Source organism: Halyomorpha halys, unplaced genomic scaffold, assembly GCF_000696795.3.
Source record: "Halyomorpha halys isolate HHAL.00 unplaced genomic scaffold, Hhal_1.1 Scaffold1043.1, whole genome shotgun sequence".
Lineage (NCBI taxonomy): Eukaryota > Metazoa > Arthropoda > Insecta > Hemiptera > Pentatomidae > Halyomorpha > Halyomorpha halys.
This window is the reverse complement of record NW_027106205.1, coordinates 151,781-177,751: the sequence shown is the minus strand read 5'-3', so window position 1 is coordinate 177,751 and position 25,971 is coordinate 151,781. Positions and strand designations below refer to the sequence as shown.

Genomic DNA, 25,971 nt, shown 5'->3' with positions numbered 1-25,971 from the left:
ATGTCCCTTTTATTAGTCACAGACAAACAGGTTAAAATGTTAGAGGACATTTAAAATTCATTGAAGTACAAAAAAAAATCATTATAAAAACAAATTTTACGTTGTTGTAAAATGCGATGAATGCGAATTATTATAAATTTTATATCATTATTAATAAATATAAGGGTGACTATTCAATTATTCAAGTGAAAAATACTTTATATGAAAAATTTTAAATGCACAACTCTTGTATATAATCCTTTTGCTATTGTTCTAGTTTGTATAAAATATTTTTTAACAAATTAGCCTGTTTTAATAATAAATTGAGCCTGAAATAAAGCATCATCAGAAAATGAAACGTATGATCATTTATATTAGTTATAGTTATCATTTTATTGTTATATGAAACGTCAAGGTAATAATCCGACCGAACTAACAAGTATTTTAACTTATTTATCTAATTTACTTATATTATATACTTGCTTTTGGGTTTACTTTGCATTTTTCTACCTCACCTGTCATCGCTCGAGAGTGTTAATCAATTTAAGGGCTAGAAAGCTGTCTTTTGCCCGTTTCAGTTTATTTTTTATGATTCCATCAAGAACTTCTTGAATCATATTGTTTGCACTTTTTAAGGAGTTGGTTTGTTCGACTGTAGATCGATCTTTCGAATTCCTAAATCGATCTTTGTTAATGAGTCAATGGGCCCACCATCCTTTTTAGAACTACTACTGGCTTTTTACCAAGTCTTTCTTTCCGATCCACACGCTTCGAAATAGCCCTTTTGCGTTTTTTCTCCACTTTACGTTGAATATCCTAGTAGACTAGCTCTTCAGCCTCGCTCTCATTGACTTAACAATACATGTAAATGCTTTTAATGCTATCATATGTATTCTATAATGGATATTGGGTGAGGAAACACAGATAGATTGGATGAGGTTACTTATGCTTCACGTTGTTGCAAACCCTGATTTCTCCTGTGCAGTGTCGGACTACACATATCTGTAACCTTTTGATTGTCAAAGATCACAGAAGAACTAATGTCACACCGAAAAAAGATCAAACATACTGGTTAAAGCAGTTCAGAAACAATTAAAGCATTCGATTTTGGCCAATCGGTTACAGCGAATTTTTGCTTTGGATATTTTTGTTGAACTAAGCACTTAAATTTTTGTATTTAATATTATCGTACACGATATTTCGATTTTCATATAATACTTTGCTTATACATTATGGACGCGAAGGCCAGGTTCGGAACGTTGGGGAGTCAATTCCCATCTAGGGTATTTAATATTTATTTCCGGTTTTCCCGATAAATGAATATTGAATCTTCCACCTTGGTTAGTATGCCGCGGAACTCTAGTAGCCGTCGGGTGCTGGCAAAAGGACTAGTAGACCCACTTGCTGGACTAGTTCCCTCCCACCAGTTTCCAATACCAATATTTTTATGATCTCTTGAGCTCTGCTCTACCCCTCACACGTGGGGGATAGAGTGGGCTCAGGGATCCTCAGGTCGATTGTGTAAATATTGTATATATTATTTTATCATTATGTTATTTTATTTTTCATACAGATAGTTTGATTAAGTTCACCTTGTCTATTCTTTTGTTTGTATATATTTTAAGAGAGTTTTTGTTTTATCAGATTCATTCATCACTATTACCTATTGCCCACAACTGTGTGGCAGATTGTAATATCTATCAATAAATAAATCTATTTATCAAAAAATAAAAATAAAATATTTTTATACATTTTTGATTTGATGGAGCAGAACATATTTTTTTTTTTAATTTTAGTTTTAAAAATTATGTTTCCAAACTCTTTTGAATGATTGTCGTGTTTCAGAGAGAAGAACAAAAACAAAATAAACACCTTTACTACCAAATTTTCTTTTAGTGCTGAGTGTGTATTATTATTAAAAAAACTTGAGTAGTTGTTATTATTATGTACAATATTTCGTTCCCAATGCCAAAAAAATAGTCTTTACAGGCAATAAAAGAATAAAGCTATCTACATCATACAGTACTGCTATCCGTGGGCAATGCAAATCACCTGTGCAGTGCTGTTCATAATTCATAATCAATACGGCATGCATCATCAACAGTCCATGATGTATTACAAAGGTACAATGCTATTGTTTGCAATAAGCCAGCTTCATATACCCATTAGTATATTTCTTTATCAGTTAACAAATATTGCAGGACTAAGTAAGAAATTAACGTATTTTTAATTACTGAATTACTAAGTAACTTCAAATTAGTTGCTATCCAAATTTTTAAACTCAGATCTTCGGGTTTGTTAATATTACTCTTGTAAAAATAAATTGGTTAATCCAATTATGTGTTTTTAATACTAAATGTGCTGAAACATAATCATCTCGTACCTTTTCTTCAGTCCTAAAACCCGATTTTATACTAAATATAAGGTACACACACAAATGCCATAAATGGGTGCTTTAGAATCAGAATTTTAGAACGAATCAGTTCTTACTCTTGTATCATATTATTAAAACAAGTGACTAAAAAATACATAACGAAACGGGTCATGCGCCGAAAAGCTCTAAAATTTTCTATTTTCAAGGTAATGCACGAATTGTCACCTGAACGAGATACTCCCTTTTTGTATCGTTTGCTTTCCAAGTGCTAAGGTTGCTATAGGATACTTACCATATGACATTGCGCAGCTTGTGAAAGTAGTGTAATAAAGGGCCAGCAAGAAAAGTGAAGTCTAAAAAGCAGAGGCATGTCAAAGAAGTAGTGGAAGAGAACGAGCCAATCACTGGCTGCCTTGTTTCTGTTTAGATTAGTGGTGGATATTCCTATTTATCATAACGTAAAACTTAGCACCGTGGGTGTGGCCTTTTTGGCTTCACTTTTGCTTTAAAAGAGAGGGAGTTATGCTACTCTCCCCTTATTTGTTGGTTTTAGATTTCCTGCCTGGCTTACTAAATAGATTCATTAAGTCTTTCTGTGTGCAAATATTATTGAATGTAAATGATATGGTTTGTGAACCACAGATATTAGTGTCGGATACTAACCAAATGTTTTCGCACGGCTCAACTAGTCGTTTACATCGTAAATTTAATAAATAAAGGTTAGAAAAAAATTAAATACTTATTCATTCCAATATTTCAACATAAATTAATAGATTTTGAGATTAAAATATTATGTATAAATTACTAATAATTTTTTTTATTCTATTAATAATATTTTTATTTGTCAATAGAAACATGATCTATTAATGTTTAAAACGTCAACTTAAATATAAATTCATTTTTTGAATTTGGTCAACTTTTATCCAATTCATTAATTCTAATATCTTATATTCACTTTCTGGGATGACAGTCCACAATTTAGAATACCAGGAAGGATGTGGTATGAGGGTAGCCATATGCCTAGGAGGCAATGAAGAATTGACCCCAATCATTGGGCCAATGAGATGAGCTAATTGCATTCATTGGTTCACTAATCATGGTCTAGCACAAGGTGCTGCTTCCTGCCCACAGCTTACAATTTGACCTAGATTATTCTCAATATTGAATAATAAATGAGGCATTTATAAAAAATTATTTATACATTAGTGTCTGAAAAAATTCTGCTAAGAATAACAAACTATAGCACACAACTGCACAAAGAAACTTACACTCACATTGAAGCTAGTAAAATATCCCCCCAAAAAAAGCAGTTTATCTTAAAATATTTCCCCTACTTAGAGAACTTAGGTACTACTGGAGTAACTTTCCATGATATTTGCCAAAACAAATTCATGGTTGATTTTTCGTTATTAGCAAAAAAATATTGGTTCATGCTGCATATAATTGTCACTAGTATCTCAAGAACTATTAGACGTACAGATCTCTTTTCGAAAATTTGCTCTGCTTTAAAATAGGTTTTTACATTTTATTTTGTCTTTGTGCCCTACAGTTATCTTTAATAATACTCCATTTATATTCTATTCCTATGGAATAGACAGGATTCTAGGACAACATCCGGACAAATGACTAACTTGGATTCCTCTAGCAATATTGAAAAGGCAGGAAACTGCTCCTTGATTTTGTCTAGTAAAACACTTAATGGACAAACGGTCTAAATTTCCAATTCATTACGAAAGACTCATTAACTGAGCACAATTATTCCTATTGGGACACACGGAGTTGTTCTTTGGGGCTCATCTAAACCATCGTATTTCTCTCGTAGCAAATCCTTATGATCCAAAAAACTTCTTAAAATCCTTAGTTTGTCACAGATAAAACCGTCAATGACTTTAATGTTCCACATTTTGCCGATTTGGCCAAAACCAAATGACGAGGAATGCTTAATAAGTATTAGATATTCCTCGTCACTGTCCTCAAATATTCTCTATTAGTATTCTGATAATTATTTTAAAAAAATGTAATACTATTTAGGAAATATTATAAGGATTCAAATATATGTATATGATATATGATATATATGTATATACATAATGAGGAGGATCTAGAAAACACACCTAAATCCTATAAAGAAGTTAATAAGGGTTATATTATTCTTGAATATAAATGCATTATTATCACTAAGCCCTTGCAAATTTAATTTTAATTACCCAGTGAAAAGAAATCAATTTTTTACTTTACAAAGCTCGGCCGTTGTCCGCTAAGAAAGTTTGGATGTCAAGAATGCTTAAAGTTTCTCTCTGTTTTGTTTTTTAATTTAACTTCTGGCTTCTTGACTTCACGTCGTTTCTCTTCATTTTCGTTTAAGAAATTAAAAAAAAAAAAATAGGATTCAAGAAGATTAGGATTAAAACTGAAGCATAAAACGTAAGCTTTACTAATGAGTAAGCTCAATAATTTAATTAATTTATTATATTCAGTCAGTTTTGTGGATTTGAAATGAAGGTGTGAGTTTTATCTGGTTTGGTTTAAACATTCTATTCTTGCATTCTGAAATATTACAGGAAAATCATGTTTTTATCAAATATCAAATTATATTCCATAATAAATAAAATGAATAATAAAATATATTGTTTTATATTACATCTAGTGGTAGGAAAATTTATTGAATACAGCAGATGACGTTTTATTAATAAAAAATATTTTGCGTTATTTTTTAACTATGTATCGTCTCCTGTACTTACGTTAACCATATTTTAGAAGACGAAACTTACAATTGTCTGGATCATAAAAATACAATATTAATATTTGTACAAGCATAATTAATCACAAGTTGTTATTGTCGTAAATGTTGATACTAATAATATGACAATTAATTCTCCAAAAAAGAAGTGAATATATGATTTATATGCAATAAATTTATATATCTATAGTGACATACTAATATCAATTGAGTGATATTATTATAATTAACAACTAGATAAACTACCAGTTAGTCTTATATTGTAATTTAATTACTAGTCACAATCTCGTTATACACGCTCCCATGACTGATATGATGAATGAGATTCAGATAATAGTTCAAGATAAGTAGGAACCACAAATTACCTTAAAGATATGATTAAATAGGCAATTATATAAGACATTGAAAGTCTAATCAGAATATTTATATCCAGTAAATTATGATTTCTCTTTTAGAATATGAAAAAAAAAATTGATGATCATTTATCCAAAATCATGTATCAATTTATATAAATATATATGATCATGAAATTTAGAGACTCCATTATTAATTTACTTTATTAGGTTTTTTTTTTATCATCTGACCTTTACTTTATCTTTTTTTTTTTTAATTTTGCTCGCTTACAGACTTTTTTGTGAAAATTTGGAACTGCCTATCTGAATTGTACAATCATTCTTTGGTTTATTTTGTAAAATTATTTTTGTAGTATTATATGTGAAAATGATTTCTGATGTCTTGTGTGCTCAACAAAGTCTGTTGGATCAGAATAATTGTTTCTTACTGCGAGATTAAAGTATTGCCAATTGTCATAGAGTGCGCATAGACGGTTTACCCTAAATTCATTTGAATTAGCTGTTATTTTCTTACCCTTCATTAAAATGGAGTTTGTGTTTTATATATATATATATAATACATGAAATTTATTATGTATACGTTACTGGGTCTTCTCCCTTTGATAGCCTTGTAGCATTGTAAGGTGTTGATATGAGTCTAGCTAACATGGTATAGTCTAGCTATAGCCTATGACTAAGCCATGGAATTAATGGGACGTGAAGGGACCGTTCCGTTGGTGTTATAGCTACAACAAAAATAAAACCAATTTTGATTGTTTTAAATTTATTTTATGAGAATTCAAAGTTGAATTCTGACTAACAAAAATTATTTAACTTTATAATTAATATTTTTAATCTGCCTTTACTTGAAATAAACAGTTAATTTTCGCATTTCTTTTTTGTAAATTTAACTAGTAGCCAAGCCTAAGTTCTTTGATGTGTTTCTCAAACTCTTGTAAGTTGGCAATCCCAATTTTAAATGTTTATGTTTGCATTCTTAGTCTCTGTATAAATTGGGTCTACCTCTAGTTAAAATTTAATTAGTATATGAGGTATAGGTTAAGCCTTAGTGACTATGTAAATCGCTGCTTTGATGACCGTGCTTGAATTTTAGCACATCTGACAAAAGAAAAAATAGGTTTTATTTTGAAATATACATGTTCCAAAGATAGTATCGTAGACAGGGGTTCTTACTCTTCTTTTTCCCCTCTAGAGTCTGTCCCAAAACTAGTAGGGTTGTTGAAAAGTAACCACAGTCTATGGTAAAACATATAGAATATGTCAAATACATTTTTTTTTTGTCAATTGTGCTACTATTCAAGTGAAGCAGACTCTATATATACAATAGGGGTATTCATGATTGTTGTGTTAAATGTAAAATGTCTTTCCATGTTAAATGCAGAGGAGCTCCTTCGGTGCAACTTGTTTTATAACTTTTCATTCAGAACTTCATATTATTGTTTACTTCTAAGTTTTGACTAAAGTATTTTATTACAACATGCATATATTGAGTGTCCACTGAGTGTATTGTTGTGATTGACATGTGAGGAAGAGAATCAAGATGAGCTAATTGACAAAACATCTAAAACAATACTAACACAATCAAAACACAAACTACAAGCAAGTAACCTAACACGACAACAAACAATATGGTGATGAGCTCAGCTGGTCTGTTGCGTGACGTCATTCTCCATTTAACAGACTCTCAGCCATGTTACATGTATATCGTTTTAACATAGTAAAAGAAGGAAATATTTCTCCATTTAACACACTTTAACATGTGAAACTAAAGATCATGAATGCCCCTAATAACTATAGAACTAGAGCATCGGATATTCTTTTCAAAGGACTTAGTGCTGGATTGCCCATCTTGTTAGATATGAATAACTTGTATTTAAAAAAAGTAATAATGGTGGATTCAGAGAACAAGAATAAAGATCATTTATTGTGGTAACTGGTGTTTACATAATCTTAAATTTTGACACAAAAAAAAATTTAGCTAATTACAATGTTTGTAGCAAACTAATTAAGACTTGGTCTCTTCTAGAAAATGATGTGCCACGAGTATTCTTTTCAATCTTTTATTCCAACTACAGTACTAGGATAGAAAGCTGCTAGTGGACCGTCTAATAAGGTGGGGTGATCTATTACAGGAACATCATGTTTAATGTCCGTCTAGCCATAAATTATCGGCCTGGAATAGACAGAGATAAATATAGAACGATTGCTGTAGCCATTTCAAGCTTATAGCCACTTAAGAGGTACAGACTGGCCGCCGGGCAGTACAACAGTTCTGAGTGAATTCATTGGTGACAAGAGAGCTTTAACAGTGTTTTACCAAATACGTGCTCCGAATGCTGTTTCCTGTTTTTTTTCCCTAAGCCTACTGGCCCAATCTCACCCCCGAAGCATATAAGCCGTCCAATCCCCTTTCCTATATCCTTATCTGTTAGGTTTTGTGGTTCAAAATGGGAAGTGTTCGTAGGGTTACAAGTAAATCCTCTTTCATGTTAAAAATCAACATAGATAAAAAAAATCAGTATGAGCGTTGAACTAAAACGGTTCCTTGTTATGAACTCATCTCAACTTAAAAAAAATAAATAAACATTTTTCGGTGTGCACTCATTAACGTTCATTAGAGGAAAAATAACATCGTTTACTCACGATGATATAAATTTGTGTTTTCAACTATTTTGAAGAAGTTTATTTAACCAATATATCAAACTGTTTACATTCATTTTACTGCGTAATGCATTTTAAGATTGCTCTTATGTCTCTTAATTCTTCAGTGACTGAGCTCACCATTGGCTTATGCTAAAGTTTTCTATCGATTGACTCTTATACATTTATAAACTATTGATACTATAATCATTGCCAACGTTGTGGTGCTTCAATGATGGTTTCCATTCTTTGCAGTGCCTCTCGTCTTACTATTTTTCTAAAATTGCCAGAATTGAATTATTGCTGTCGTTTGTGCTTCCCTCATTGTACTAATATACTGAATGATTCGTACTGTATTTTGACAATTGTAATAATTATAAATAGGTAATTATAGTAAGTGGATTGGTCGATGTACCACATGTCATAATCTCACATGAGGAGATCACAAGGAGAGAAAAAAAGGCAATCCCCCGCTGGACCCACCCCGCTAAGAACCCCGGGGAGCGACGGTCCTATATCACTTTTGAAATATTAGCTTAAAACGGAAAGAGGGGACTTTAAGATTTTAATCGAACAATATTTAAAAAGCGCCTGAAATTGCAAAACTTAATGAAATTACATCTTTTAAGTTGAGAAGTTTTTTCAATTATATTAACAACTCCTGCTATGCAATCTAGAAGTCAATAAACAGCTCGACGAATAATTAAATACCTTTAGGAATTAATCACATGAATAGACACAGATGAAAATTCTCAACCGAAAGTTTGTTAAAAGTTATAATTTAATTTTGTCCGTCCATGCAAACATTTATACCAATCAATATGGTAACAATTAAGGAAGAGAAGCAAGATGATGATGACATGATCCGTTTCAAAGCGAATGAAAACCATTATACAGTAACATAAAAATGGTGGGAGAATATTACTTGGACTATATATAATCAATTGTAGGAAGATGGTCCAGATTATAGCCAAAAAAAGATACACAAAATAGCAAACTATTTATTAGCCACTAATGATGACTACTATTATATTATTATAGTAACTAATAAATAATTTTTTATTTTGTTGTCCTTTTTTGTTTGTCTCTCAGTCCACTTCCTTCCAAAAAATTTGAACTAATTTATTGTCCATTATACAATATCTTATTCAATAAGATTCATTTGCATTTGCACATATTCTACTAGCCTATTAACATGAGAAGAGTTGAGCGGGAAAACCTTTGGCCATTTTTTTTAATTGTAATTTTTAATAATTATTTACAAATATACAATTTAAATTTATATGCTTGTTCATCAATTATAATAGAAAATATATAGTTTCAAGGTATTTATTTTGTAAAAAGTCCTACGTTTCTGCCAATCCGGCCATTTTAAAGTAATTCTTTACAATATCTCAGCTAACGGTGTCATTAACACGTAGCAGGCTATTCTGCCTTTGTCAAATTATATTTCAGTCTACCAACTTATTTTATCTACTAATTAACTTTTCAAATTTTATTGAATTTACTCTATCTATTTCTCATTTTGTTGATATGGTGATTGATAAGGTTAAACTGGATAATTTAATAAAATTAGAAGAATTAAAATATTAAATAAAAATAGGTCAATAAACTAAGATATAATTTCACCAGGGCAGAATAGTCTGCAAACATTTTAATGACATTGTTAGCTGTGATATTGTAAATATGATATCCTTGAGAATATTCGAAACGTAGGAGTCATGAGAAAACAAACATGTTGATACTCTATGCATATGTTTGTTATAATTGATATACAATTTAAAATTGGCAAAGCTGAAGTTTTGTTTATGCATGTTTCTGAAGAATTATATTTGAATTAATGATGTAGACCGTAAGAAATATGCAGCATTAATTGATAACGTCTCACATTATGGTAGGAAATTTTAATTTAATTATTAATTTTAATATAATTAAGACTATATAATGTCAAAAAGTAAGTAATGCTATAAAGTAAAAAGCAAATAACATTGTCCTCTTACTAAACGAAAAATTCAAATCAATATAAAAAAGAAAAAGAACAAAATATCCCACTCTCTTATTTAGTCTAAGCTTGAATTCACTGCAGATGAAGTTGTACGGAATGCAAGAGGAACTCAGCAAGAATAGGGAAATCTCGTGTTCATTTCTTGTTGTGTCCATTTAATTGTCATAATTCAACATCAAAAAAGGAAAAATTAATGATTTTACACCATATGTCTTACAATTAATTGAGCTCGGTTTATTGTTGCTTAAGCTATGATAACTCTTAAGTCCGAAAAAATGAAGAACATGATTTTTATACCATTTCAATAAAAAACAAAATACTCCATCATTCTAGAGACAATGTGTCTCCACCATATTTTCTGGCTTCAGGAATTTTTTTTTAATCTTACGAAATGATACATTAATTTTTACTTTTATCATTGTTTAAGCGATGATACGTTATTAATCGAGGGGGTAAGCAACAGAATGTTGTATGCAACAATCTTAAAATTTTTAATTAAGTCAAAAAATCCAATCTAGAAAAGAAATAAAATAAAAAAAAAGAAAAGTGAGTCAAAAATTTAATATTTAGCCTCTTTTTATCTGTTATTAAATATCCTATTAATTAAATAATTATTTTTAAATATTAAAAAAAAATTATCTGGATATACGGAGTTGAGCTTTGAGGCTCCACTAAACCATCAAATTCCTCCAGAATCCAATTCTTACAGTCCAAAATCCTTCGTAAAATCCTTAATGCTCCTTACTTTGTCACAAATCAAGTCATCCATCAGGACCTCAATGTTCCATATGTTGCCGATTTGGCCAGAACCAGATACCGTTACTTCCATAACAAACTTCTCAACCACCCAAATCCACTTGTTTCTAACATGGCTTCTCCTTCATTACCTAATAATCCTCCTAGGCGTCTGAAAAGATGATGGCCTCGAGATCTTCTCCTCTAGAAATGTTATTGGAGTTCTATCAGTGGGTAAATTCTCCAAATTTACTTGTTGTATATATGTGTATACAGTTGTAAATAACAATAAATAAATTATTAAAAAAAATATATATTAAAAATTAACTTTATTTAAATCGACACAATAATTCTATAAAAAAAATATTTGTTTTTCAAATGAAGATTAATTAACTTATACCACTTTAATCTTCTAAATTGTAGATTCGTTCCTATAATTTATTTTAAGCCTTTATTTATTTTTCCATTTTATCGAAAAGACATTGTCCTTCTATAGTGTGAATGCCATTGGAGAAGAAATCCCTAGCTGGCGGACGACAGGAACTGCGACAAAGCGGAGGCAATGAGAGGACTACAATGGTCTCAAAGCCGATGAGGGGACAATCGAACGATTGACGTACAAAGTGGAGGATGCCTCACCCTCTTCTATGTACCCTTATATCTAGCTATCTAGCACATTGCCTCTATTCACAGATTTACCGCCCAATTGTCCCTTTAATGCTGCGTCTATTTCTTGGTCTTTGACCATCAAATAATTTTGTTTCGTAATAAAAGTTTTTACTTACCTTGGGAAGTATTACAATCGCTGGTTTGAGACTGGTCATTTTAAAGGCTTGAGGGATTGGAAGCTTCTAATAATTTTCTAAAAGTACTTTTATTTAATAATAATTATGTGTTTAAAAATGGCAGAAAAAAGAGCTCAGAACCAATAAAAATACTTGGATAGGATAAAGAAAAAATCATTACAAGGGAGAAACATGCAGAGTTCTACGAAATATGTACGTACGTAGTGTACAATAACAACGTATCTTTAAAATCATATTAGCAAAACACAAAAATAGATTTTTGAGATGAAACAACTAAGCGACACTAGGATGACTCCTGTTCTATATTTGGAAGTTGCGAAATTGTATTTCAACACCTTGCCTGGAGAGTACGACGTACAGGGTAGAACAAAACAGTCTTATGTTCGAGGGTGGAAACAGCGTTACGTCAGTTTTGTCAAACATTTAGTAATGTCAAATGAACAGTAAAAGGAGGAAAAATAGAATGTAAGTTATAAAATGATGTTTGAAGCGCTGTTATCTCCTTATGATGATGTCGAGGTTATTATTTGTAATTAATTATTTTCGACTCCAATTAAAAATATGTATGTTGTACCTATATTAGAAGGCCTCAGCAATGCTTGTTCAAAAGTTAGGTAGCTGGGAGCTAGGAGATGAATTAACGGGATGAGTATATTGATTCTCTTCGTAAATCCTTGGAGAATAGAAATTCACTTCTCCGTGAAGAGGTTGGCAAATCCTAAAGGTGCTCATTGTGTACTAAATATACATTTCCAAAAATATCACTAAAATGTTCTGATCCACTATATACATCACTTACACGTGTATGCATTTCATTTCACTGATTTACTGATTCACACTATATATTTCTCACTGCCTCCTAAGGAGAAGAAATTTCTGAAGGGGATGATTACACTTTCCTTTTTCAAAAGTGAACTCTAAGGGCTAAGATCATCGAGAAGTACTATGTATAAGACATTATCGTTTAGTGTATCAGAAGACTATACGATATTTATGTTGTGATGATCGTAGTGGTTCACGTGTTAACAGCAAGATCGCGCCAGATGGCTCTTAAGCAGTAGCTAGAGTGATGTCTAGTAAACAGCAGCGGGATCGCTACAATGAATATCGGACCTATCATCTCTATGATTCTCGAAAAATATATATTTAAATGATAATGCTTGAGAAGTTTTTAATTTATAATTTTCCTAATAAACTGTTAAAAGTTTTGAAGAACCCTACTTGGCAAAGAGGGAAAAATTCTTAAATTTTCAAAATATCCATTTGTTTGAGAAATGCTTCCTTTTCCTAAGCATTTTTAGATAATAAGTTTTTTTTTTTTCAAGTAAAATAATTTTTCTGAATAGTCTTTTACCACAATCTTCTCAATTTGAAGTAGATTCTCAAATCTCATATTTCCTCACTTTTCGGATTTTTAAATCGTTGAAGGGGATGATACTTCTCGCCTTCACCCGTAACGACGTTCCTTTCTAAGCTATGAGACTTCAATAAAGTAAAAGATAACTGGAGCTTATGAATTTACCAGAAGAAATTCTTAGTTCGGCTGCAGAATATCTCTATGGAGAAGGCAATCGATCATACCTTACTCTCCATTATAGATCATTAGATATAATCAGTATATAAAAGTCCAGTTAATGTAGTCATATTTCTTGTTTTACTAAAAACAAATGCTAACTATTGAATACATAAATTATTAAGGTTGCTAAGACTTGCGAAGAGACAGAATGTTGCACATTCCCTCTACAGCGATCTGTTTACTCTTCCTCTTCCCGTAACTTCCTTGTTCCTTTAATGGTCTCTCTTCGGTTGAGGTGAGCCCCTTCAACAAACAGCTAAAAAAACAATGTCCCATTTCCCTCTCGACCTAGCGGAGGGGCTGCGGGAAATGGAACGGTCTCCGGGCTCAGTTTATTTTCTGAAAAGGATAAAAGTAAGCACATCTTTGTCACTACGATGTTTACTTACTTAAACCTTTTTGTCGTTGAAGCAGACCGAGAAAATATCCGGTCACTATCTTTGAGCTATTAGGAGGGTATTTCTTAAAAAAATATTTTCTATATCAACCTAAAAAGTTTATTGTTCAATATTTTAAACTTAATCAATAAAGTACATTCGAAAGTGTAGAATCAAGGATAATAATTTAGTTGGAAAATAAAATTTTAAAAAATGATAAATTAATTTACACGTATTTGGAAATATTTAACGAATTTACAACTGTCAGAACCCAATGACATTTAAAAAATGTAAAGTTAAGTTTGAGTATTCATAGGTTTTTAAGTTGAGAATGGAAATATTTCACTAGTTTTAATATTTATTAACAATATCTCATCATGCGTTTAACGCTTCCTTAAACTGTATTATGACCTATCTTTCAGATTTTAGGTGTGTTCAATATGGTCAAAAAATACAATCGCATTACGATTCAGTGTACCATTCTAATATTTAGCAATTGGAAGCCTTATAGTTTCCACAATCGCTCTGTCTGTGATATCAATATTCAAGATTAAACATTTTATTGAACGATAAATCACTTTTCCTTTTAGATAGATGCTCTTTTAAGTGATTGTTCATAAAAAGTCGTTTTATCAAGAAGATTACTACTTAACAGTCACTCTCTTTTTGCCATCCTTGAATAGTATGAATTATTCAATAAGCCCTATATTTTAATTAAAAGTTGATACTTCAAAGAGAAAAAGCTTATAATATAGTTTAATAATATTGTAGATTATTGGCGTTTTCTAATTTTCATAATCAAATCTATATTTTAATTTATTTTTTTTAGTAAAAAATTAGGTTAAATTTACTCTAAGATTATTGTATGATAAATTGTCTCTTAGTGTGTGTAAATTTAATTTCACTCACGTTTTCCTCTAAATTAGGTTTTAACTTTTTATTAAAAAATAATGCAAATACAGTAGTTGATAAAAATTGTATGTTTTTTTTTTTTTTCAAATGGAGGAAAGAAAAAACGACTCTTCTAAATATAATACTTATATACTACCTATTCAAAGAACATATTGAATTTATGAAGCATTTATTTATTAATTTATTATTAGTAATGGAGTATTATCTTTTGTTCAGATCACTTAGCGTGCATTATACCTATTAGCTTCCCACCTCAGCATGTTATATAAAATCTTGTTGTTAGAAGGAGTTTTAGATATTAAAAGTCGAACTCTTGAACAATGTGTTTTACTTTATGATTCATATATTTGACTTCCATAGTTTATTTAATAACCCACAACTTTAAATCTAATAATTATTCGTGTTAGTACATGATATTATGCTGCCAGAGGTCTATGATTTAGAACAATAAGCATATCATATAAATATAGCGCATATTTTGTTACCTGTTGGAATGGCAACAAGTATATCGCACTATTGCGACTTAAAGAAGTATATTTAAGTATATGTTTCTTATTAAATTTGAATTTTTTTTTTGTTTTAAATATTTTGTTAGTTAATCCATAGTGAAACTTAGTTTGTATTGATCTGAACAATTTGTTTTATATTAATGTGTTTATCTTTTTTCCTTCTTATTTTGTCCTCGTGTATTATAGAATGTCTTATATTATAGCTGTTATTTACAAACTAACTATAGCTAACATTGATTCGGCCAGAATCTGTGGCTACGCTGTGTATAAGCAAATTAATACATTATTATTATTGTATTATCATTCGTTCGACGACTGCTAGTTAAGCTGTTTTGTTTTTAAGTTAAAATTGATTTTTAAATATTATAATTGATGCCGATATGCTTTGTAATTTTGATAATTCATTTAATAAAGAACTATCATTTCATAGTTTATTAATAGTAAATGTAAACTTTTTATTTACTATAGTAAATGTAAGAAGCTACACGTCGATTGTTAACAATTTTTTTTTTTTTAATTTTGAATTGCCCCCTTTTTGGTTATTTCTGACATACCGGAGGGAGAGCTTATCTAGAGATAACCATGCTATTCTAACAATGGTGGGTAGTCAAGTTTTCATTCGTGGGATCCCCACAGAAGTCGAACCCCCCTCCTCCCCTGGATGGATTTGAACCAACACCTTTAGCTATTTCAGCTACAAACGGTCCTCAAGGTCTGACCTACGTTGGCATACTAAATTGAGCTGTTAGTCCACGTGAACCATAAAAAATCCTTCCAAATTACCAAAAGTCTAAAAAAAAAAAAAAAAAAAAAAAAAAAAGATGGCCCCAAGACCTTTTATAATATAACTGTCAACAGATTGCTCCCAATAGTGTGAAACTAATATACTAACTACTCTGCTAACTTAAGAGGATTACTTCTTGTATATTGCATATAGTTGCAAATCTCATTAACAAATCTGATTATAAATAAATGAAAGTAGAATCAATCATAGTAACACTCCTAATTGTTAAAGATGTTACACATCTCTTCGATGTGCCACTGCTTTACTTCTGTTGTACGAAGAAATAATTTTGCTGGTTCAGAATACTGTATCAGGTGAATGGAACGTGCTGTAGTTATTAGTAATGCTGTGCGGTGTAGTGGAGACGTTTGGAGCATTTTAACAATCGTTGGCACCATTCCTGGGCGTTAAGGTGTGATCTTATAGAGCGACGATTAGAGTTTTGGTTTATTCATGTTTTAGTCAACGGTTCTCAATGTGCCTGATATAAATCCCATTGAAATCTTTTAAGAAATTTTAATATGCTTGCCTTGAAAAAGTACATAATTCAAAATTATTAATTCAGCCAGAAATTAAAAGCTCCAAACCTTAATAAAATTATTAAAATAACTTAAAACTACTTGAAGTTCCTGCAATATAAAAATATTTCTATAAAATCTTAGATTAATTTTTCTAATAAAAAATTAAAATTAAAATATCTGAACTTTATACTGTAAAGCCCTGATAGTTTGGAATATTATAACTTCTCTGATAGTAAATTACCGACCATATGTTACCAACTCATTTGTTATTCAGGGAGAATTTACTTTCATATGAAGTATGAATTGAAACAATTACGGAGGCGGCTGCCTGCTTATTGTTTTCTTCAAGGGATGAAACTAATTTCCCTTGGGTGCAGCAGTTCCATTGCGGATTAAGATTATTATTCCCAAGGAACTAATTATCTACCCCGTATTTAATTATCATAATAATTATTTAAAAATTCAGCATCCACATGAATTCAGCTATTTTATGATATCCATGCCACATTCCTACATATGCCATCAAACAATTATTTAATATTTACCTGAATTTATATTTAAAAATCGAAAAAAAAAAGGTTTAGAAGACTTTTTTTATTATTAATTTATCTTTAAGTTGTAGATGAATTCGAGATAAAACTTCATAAAATACAAAAAAAGTTAAGATTACTATTATTACCAGAAAGCTGCTTATAATTACTATCACTTTCTATTGACATATAACTATATGTCAATGCTCTTATGTTCTGATAACGTCTCAGGTTTATTACGAAACTATATTACTTATTACGTATAGGGTGAGTCACTATACATACATGTTTACTCCATAAATCTTTATAGACTGCAAATTTAATTTGATGTTCTCTGGGCCATAAAAGCAGCCTTTGGTCCGTCTTTTTGAGTGTATTGTTAATTTTCTAACCTACTCCAGTTCTTCTCCAGCCCACCTATCTCTAGAACTTCTAATGGAATGGGGAGATTTTTTTAAAATTCTCATAGTAAAAAAGAATATAAAATGAATTTTTATGCTGCATTTTCTTGTTCCGACGTATCCTAATCAGGTAACCCTCTCCTCCCTCCCTAAAAAACAACAACATTTTTTTGGCTGTTTTTGATTATATGCGAAAAATTGAAATTTATAGAAAAAGGAATTTTTCTATAAGAATCATCGATGTATTTATTCATTGAAGTGCCATCGTCTTGATAGCTATCCCGGTACCTGCGGCCGTTCGAGGAAACTCAGATCATGATGACGGATTCTTATGGAAAAATAAATTCAAAAATGATATGGAACTTCAGATTTGTTCGATTTTTTGCACCATTCGTACGCGAATCGTCTAAAACCGAAATAACCATGACGATTTACAGCTTCACTACGAGTCAATAAAAAATTGGTCGATATCAATTCTTCTTATAATGTTATTTTCTATCAGAATCTATAAAAAGAAAAAATGCGGCCTATGTAATGGAAATTACTGAGTTAGGTACATTGAAGAAGAATTGATGTAAGATAGAGATTAACAATATCCTCAAAAAATAGATCTCTTATGACCCAGCAAAGATCAAATGAAATGTCTAAAAGTTTTTGAAGTCAGAGTACAAGATTTGAATATTTATAGTGGAAAAATATCTATTATATCCAGTTTTAGCAATTTCATGACATCAAACTCATAAAAATGCCACATATAAGTCTCCGCATGGTATTAGGTAAGTGCTTAGGCAAAGAACTGTATCATTTATGTAAATTTATGTTATATTGTGTAAAACTGTCTTGGATATTCTCTCTGGAAGAATTTTTTATTTAAAACCAGTCTAATCTATCGTTCTGCTGGTTTTTGAATGTGGTACTTTGAGGTGTTTTACCTACCTGCTTGTGAAATGACTGAAAGGGTGAAAAAACTCATTAATTTATGAAAAACGAAAAATATATGTCTTTATTATTCAACATATATCCTTCATCTAATACTTTACTATTATTACAATAGTTATGATGACCTCGATATGGAGCCTTGCTTTGCCTTCTACATAAGGGCGGCAAAGCTTGGTTTTGGAGTTTCCAAGGCTGAATGTAAATATTATATATAGTTGAAAATGTGTATTTTATTTTTACTTAGATTTAATTTTATTTATCTTGATATTAAGTTTTTATCATATCTATCTATATTCTTATTTATAAATATGACATTTGTAATTTTTTTCGTTTAATTTATTTTATTTTGATACATACATATATATCTATATTAAAAGCTGACAAAATATTAAAAAATCTGATAAAATAAAATAAATGAAAAAAAAAATACAAATATCATATTATTAAATACATGTATATATTTATGGTATGAATTAATACATAAAACACTAATTTCCCTTAATTCTGGCAGCTTATATTACTGTTCTTCATTAAAATCTTTTTTATTTATGCTCTACAGTGTCTTAGGTGTACTCTTTTCCTTTTTTTTTTTTTTAAATGAAAATATACATTCTTCCATATTATTTTAACTAAAAGAAATATTCTACTTTCAGGACCAAAATGAGTGGAGGAGATTTCTCTTTGGAGGAGGAAATCGATTTGTCCTCAGTGGATAGTTCCAGAGACAATGCCACTGGAGTCTTCCCTCAGTAAGTGAAATATCTCATTTATGCTTTCTTTCGGTTCATTATTTTAGCATCCTACAAGTTTACAAGTTTAACATTTCTTCTTTAACTTAAGATGTTATAAAAAAATAAATTATTGTGTAATTATAGTAATTTAAGAGTTTCGATTATGAGCCTAAGTATTATCTCTTTTTAAAAGTTGACTTATTAGAAGTTAACTGTTAAGTCACTAATCAAGATGAAATCGAACAAAAGGAGACTAATTATACTCCATTATACTAATGATACTAAAGAGTAATTAGGAACGATCAGTTTGGAAACAGAGAGATAGTGAACTAGAATCTTTAGGCTCTTATTAATCTAATTTAAATCTATTCAGAATTTTATAAATTTTAATATTCTATTCATTTGATCATTATTGAAGTCAATTCTGAACTTGGACACATGCTTCACCTTCTGATATGAGCGAAAGTGAAATCCGAAATATTATGTAACGTTCGGAAAAAGCGAGATGGAAGTCATGGTTAATATTTAAATACATTACATTAAAAATCAATACTTTAAAAAATAATATTCCTCTCCGATTCTATAGAATAATAAATAACTAAAGCCCAGTATGCACTAGACAAGAAAAAAAAGAGTATCCTTTTATTTCCAACTAGAATTCTTTTTAGAAAATCTTTCACTCTATGTTGTTTGACTATATTATTATCAAAAGCATAAAAAAATAAATAATGAAAACATTCTGCGACTGAAATTGAGACTGATAGTTAAGTAACTAATTAGTGCTAGTTTGAAATACGAAAGAAAGAAAAAGTTTCCTTAAGACATCGATGGTATAAAGCTCAGCTACGAAACTCAAGCTGATAAGGCATGTTCTGAAAATGTTGTCTTAAAAAAATAATGATTGAAAAGTGTTACAACATATGTTTTTACGATTTTTTTTAAATATTTGAATTTACTCAGCATTGGGAAATGAAATATTTAAATATGATAAATTTGAATATAATGTGTATAAATATTATTACGTTTATTTTAGCTTACTCATTATCACATTACATTTTTTATTAAAAATCGGAAATAAAAGGGATTTTTGAGAACAAAACAAAAAATATACAACACTAATGTATCAATTGGGTTTAAAACTAAATCAATCCAATATAACCCCAATACTTCTATGTCTAAAGTCCTGATAATCCGGATTTTTTCACTTCATTTTTCTTAAGGTGCTTTTATATTTAAGCATGTTTTCTAATATTAGGGGTTTTCATGATTTTTGGTTTAACATGTTAAACGGAAAAACTTATGTTAAATGGAGAAATACTTTCTTATTTCACCATGTTAAAACGATATAACAAATAACATGGTAGAGTCTGTTACTAGGACTATGAAATGGAGAATGACGTCACGCAACAGACTAGCTTAGCTCATTACCGTTTTGTTTGTTTTTGTGTAAGGTAACTTGCTCGTAGTTTGATTTTTTATTATATTAGTATTATTTGGATGTTTTTAAAACTATTAAAGCAATGGATGACAATAATAATAATGTAATGACAGTTGTAAATTAGCTCATCTTGATTCTCTCCCTCACAAGTAATGAGATAAACAAGGCACTGAGTAGCCCCACATTCACACAATTTCTACTTTTCACTTATTTTAGGCATTTTGTAATAAATTACTTTAATCAAAACTAAGAAGTAAACAATAACATGAAGTTTTGGAAGGAAAGGTTATAAAACAAGTTGCTCAAAAAATCCACTAGGAGCTCTTATCCATTTAAGATTTAACATGACTTTAAATAGGGCTGCTCACAATCCTATACTTATAACATTTAACATGGTAAAACATTTTACATTTAACACAATATCATGAATACACCTACAGTATGATATTAACATTCATAAAAAGGTTTAATGTTTTTAATTTTAAATAACTTATTTTTTTACAAGAAATTATAAATACTTATGTTAATATTTACATTTTTTGCCTTTTAATTAAATAATTTGTCATTATTATCAAGATTAGGTTAGTGATTAAATGCCAATTTCACGTAATTTCAGAAAAGCTGAGTTCTGCTGTACTTTAATTATTTTGCCATAGCTGAAAATAAAGACCTTGGCGGTTGGCAAAAGCTGATGACAAGGAATTCATTCATAAAAGATCAACGACACAGATTACATACCATCCACATATTTGACTCATAGAATCCTTCTACACCCCATCTCTTGTAGATATTAGCCTGTGAGTGCAAACGTGGACTAACCCATTTGATCGTGAATATTCCAATATTAATTTTTTTTCTGTGCACACGGTGCACCCCTGTGATATACTAGTGTTTAATGCCTTCACAAGCCCTCGGCCTGCGCAAATAATTCTGTTTTTAATTAAAATGAAATAAAATTTCGGTCTGAAGAACTACGTTGGTAAAACCACACTATCTCTGAGAGCCTCATGTAATGTTGTTGGAGTAAGAAATCACTGAATCAGAAGGCTCAGAATAAATTTTTAAAAATATATTATCTATTTATAAGCATAATAATTACACGCATAAAACACCTGATAATATTATTAATCTAAAATACGATATCCTTAAAATGTACTCATGTCAATCATAGAAAAAGAAACAATCGTTTTTAAAAAATGCGTTAAATTTAATCTCTGCATTGAGTTAACAAAAACTTAACTAAAAGAAAATTAAGGGTTAAGTAAAAAAATATTATCATAAATTAATTTTTTAATTATATTTCACAATATATACATAATTATTAATTTCCCATTATGATTTTCAGTTTTAATTTTCCTTCAGGATTTTGTTGGATTGTTTATTCCGCTTTTATTAATTGGTTAATGTTAGTGCGTATTTGATAGGTAAATGTGATATAGTTACAATTACAATTCTCTAACATTTGCAATGCAAAAATTAAAGCAGAAATTATCTTAACGATAATTATATTAACGATCAGGACGTACTCTTTAAGGTTCAGCATGAATAAGAATTCAAAAATATATTTGAGCTTGATGCTCATTTGATGTCCAATTTATTCAGTCTCTGGTAAGGCTGATTACTAAGTCCCAAGGGACGACTCTTGTATTCTCTCTAGCCCTCCATAGAAAATGACAAAACAGTGGAACGAGTTTCCCTGACGAGTATTTTATGGATATAGTTATATAGAGTAAATAATATATTAAAACATTTAATTTTCAGAGAAAAATTCTTTATCCGTAAATATTTCATATATCATATATTATCATACTTAAGATAAATAAAAAATATTTATTTATTTTTGTTACGGGTGTTTGGGAAAAAATATATAGGCTTATGAAAACATTCTCTTGGAAATTATTGAACATAAAGAACTCTATTAAAGCGTAAATTAGTGCACTATTTAATGCGCGTAATGATATTTATTGTCAATAAACCTGAAAAATATATGGTGGCCATTTTCAAAAACCTTTCATATTAGGGCTCCAAACCCTCAAGGAGAGGTAAAGTTTTTACATTTGTATTTTTAATTCGTTGATTAAAAAAATTAATTTAAACTTACTTATAGGTACAGCCAAATTTTAAGATATTTTTACTGAACTACAGGCTTATTGCTGGGTGTGACGTAGGCTTGTTTAGAACTCAGGATGTGTGAATAGGTCATATTCACATATCCTGAGTTCTATTCGCAGCACAAATAGTCATGGATCGTTCTTACGTCAAATTCTTATTATTCGGATCAGTCCTCTACACTCTAGGTAAAAAATTCTCTAGGGAGTTCATAGCTCAATTTCAGAACACAAGATCCAATGTGATTTTATTAATAAATTATTTTATTGACAATTAAATTTGAAACCATCAAACAATTCACCTTTTTTTACCCTATTTCCAGAAACCATTAGTTGCCCCTTATTAGTACTGAACCGTTTTCAATAAATCTTATGGGAAATGATGCAGATTATACCATATTGAGAGGAACGCTAAGTTTAGTAACACATCTACCGTTCTGAAAGTCTAAGTCTACTTGATTGCAAATTAGGTAGCTAGGATAAATCGAAGTATATTAGTTTATATTTTGGCTATCTTTAGGTCGTGAACAATTCCACCAGTGGATTTATGTTCAACATGTAAATTCTGAATAAATTTGTTGTAATCTATTAGCCCATCACCTCCTGCTATCACTTGATACATACACGTGAAACAATTGGTCCTTTTGTTGATAAAAAAAACAAAAAAAAAACTGAAATTGTACCACTGAAGTTCCGAAGATTGTAGGTTTATTAATATAAAATGATTATTTATTCATTCACACATTCACTAGTTGTATACTCCAGCCATTGCTTTGGTTTCCACTCTTTATAATCCTGAGTTGGTCGACAGCTGATATAATGAATAATTTCTTGTTATTCACAGCCAAATTAAAACAAAAAAATTAAAATTATTTTCCATATATTTCTACATTATACAGCTAAAATTCCGTTTAATAAAGAGCTCTTTACTTAATGAATGTAAATTTAATGAACCAAGTGATATGACCTTTTAGCGCAGAAATGAATTATGATGATTAATTTGTATGATGAAGTAGATTCAACTAGGGATTGTATTACACTTTTTCATCCTTTTTTTGGGGGGGGGGGGGGCGAGAGGGGTAACTGATGAATGTAACTTCTACGGTTTCAGAATATCAATATCCGGAAATTTAATACCTCATACTGCTATATGAAGTACTTATACCTACTTCCTCTCGTTATAATAGTAATTTATTTTACGTTATAGTAATGTGAAAAAAATTTACTTAATAACGTCAGGGGTGTACGAAAAGAATGTAATAACAATCATTTAATCAATAATTGAATTAAATTAAAGACAAAGCATATAGTTTATTTAGCATATAATTTTATTTAATAAGATTTAACATTGTTAGGGTTAGGTGGTGAATTCAATGCTTTTGGTATTCTATAGCTCAAATTCGTACGTCAAAATTTCTCTGTGCAAGTGGAAACATTTTATGTAACATCGTATTTCGGTATGATAGTTTACCAAAAATAACTTCTTCCGTTATCAGTTTTCTCATGACCCAGCGTTATATAAAAAAAGAAAAATAACTGTTTTGACTACAATATAACTGAAACTGGAATGGTTACTCAAAGTAGATCCATTGGAATGTAGCTTTAATGATAGTTGCTAATGTGGGTTATCTATACCTTCTTAGCAATAATTTTTATTTATTTTTTTAACTATCACTTTTCACATGAAAAAAGGGTGTGATATATTGATATTTCATAACGATAATAATAATTTATTTATTTTTTTATGAGGCAAACCTCGTACAAATTGAGATTCATTTCACAAATTCATAGTACTGATTTTGGTTAATATTGCTTAGTTTCAATTTGTCAGAAAATGGGAACAATCATCCAGTGCCGTTCCATCACAAGCTGGACCAAGTTTCTGTGGGTCCAAAGTATTATTTGTGTGGACCGACAATTGGAATAATGGGATTGTTCATAATTAATAAGTAAATGAATTAATAATTCATAATGATAATGAATTAAATTTTGTAGTAGTCGGACATGACCACCAGTTTTTTGTCGTTTAGCCTTATCTAAGAAGTTCAAGTCATTAACCCATAATAATAAAACTCTTGGTGGCGCATCTGTAAAAAAGAGCTAAACGGAACAATATTAAATGAAACCTTTGAACAACTTTTCGTCGGATCCTGAAAAAAAAAACCGGTCAAATCGGAATAGAAGTAGTATAGAATTAATCTAGTTTTTTTCACAAACCAAAAACTACCCAGCATGGTACTGTATAAAGTTGAATTATAATTCACTATTATATCTTTTCTGCTTCACTTGCAAAACTTTGCTTAAGGTTGGCAAAGGTAGAACCTGTGTAGTTGTATGATCCGACAATGTAATCCGATATAGAACAGTGATATTGTATTATCTTTAGTTTAAAAAGATATGAGTCGACAATAATATAATACGAGATAAAGTAAATTAAGAATTTCATAAATATAAGTCAAGTTATGGCATGGCGACGCTTGGAAGCGGCATGTATACTTAGTTGCTAGGTTGGATTTTGAACGAATTCCTAAAAATCAAATAAAAACTGATAAAACGAGTCTTACAGGGTAATTTGGGTGAGTGAATTTTAGTGAATTGGTGTACGTATGCCGACAAAGATTTTTTATGATGTGCTACGTTTAATCATCACTGAAAATTTTTTTTCAAGAAATGAACGAATTTATTATTCACAACCTCTTGGTGAAGTTCTACTCTTTAATAAGTTGGTATAAGTCTTGCTTAATAAACAAGTCCCATAGAGTAAAAAAAGTAACAAAAAATAACACAAGATATTACGTGTGCGTAAAGAATACTAATAACTCTGGTGATGTTACAAGGTTATTTTAAATATCTGGGAACAGAGAACCGAGACCTTAGTTACTGAACCGGAAAAAACTGAGGACCGTAATCTGAGTCATTTGGTCACCTCCTGGCGCCCCTTTTTGTCTTCGGGCTTGTCACATGTTTACTTTTGTCTTTTTTTATATTCCACTCGGTTTCACCGCCTCACTGATATAAAATTGTCTTAATTCACCTAGGACCTATTGGATTAAAAAAATATATACAAATTTTAATTACAGTATAAATGGTTATATCTATAAGGTTCCAACAAAGGTTTGTATATACAAGTACAATACAATTTTATATCAGTCAGGAATTTTATATATACATAATTCCTGACTGATATAAAAGTGTCTTATTTAACTTAGGAACCTTGTAAATATAAACATATATGTATATATTTTTTTAATTCAGGAGGTCCTGGATGTCATTTTTTATTTTTATTTCTTTTCAGTTGTAATTTATATATTTTTACTACACTATTTTTTGACAACTGCCACCTCTCGTTGTTTTGTATTATGTTATATCTATTGTATTCCTCTTTCTACTGTATTTTTGTCTGAATGTATTGTACAAAATATTTTAACAATATTGTAATAATTTTGTACACTGTATGTATATAATATGCTTTTTGCAAATTATTTAAAATTACACAGGAGAAAAAAAAATATA

At 30.1% G+C, this 25,971-nt stretch overlaps 1 protein-coding gene across 4 annotated transcripts in view; it reads left to right on the top strand.

The window, feature by feature from the left end:
* The window catches only part of moody (G-protein coupled receptor moody), a 112,739-nt gene that overhangs the window by 40,320 nt on the left and 46,448 nt on the right, over positions 1–25,971 (top strand). For all 4 annotated transcript variants that reach the window (XM_014432307.3, XM_014432306.3, XM_014432309.3 and 1 more), the window contains exon 2: positions 18,835–18,930. In XM_014432307.3, the coding sequence (XP_014287793.1) occupies positions 18,842–18,930 (89 nt within the window). In that variant the 5' untranslated portion in view covers positions 18,835–18,841. The remainder of the gene's footprint in view (positions 1–18,834; positions 18,931–25,971) is intronic.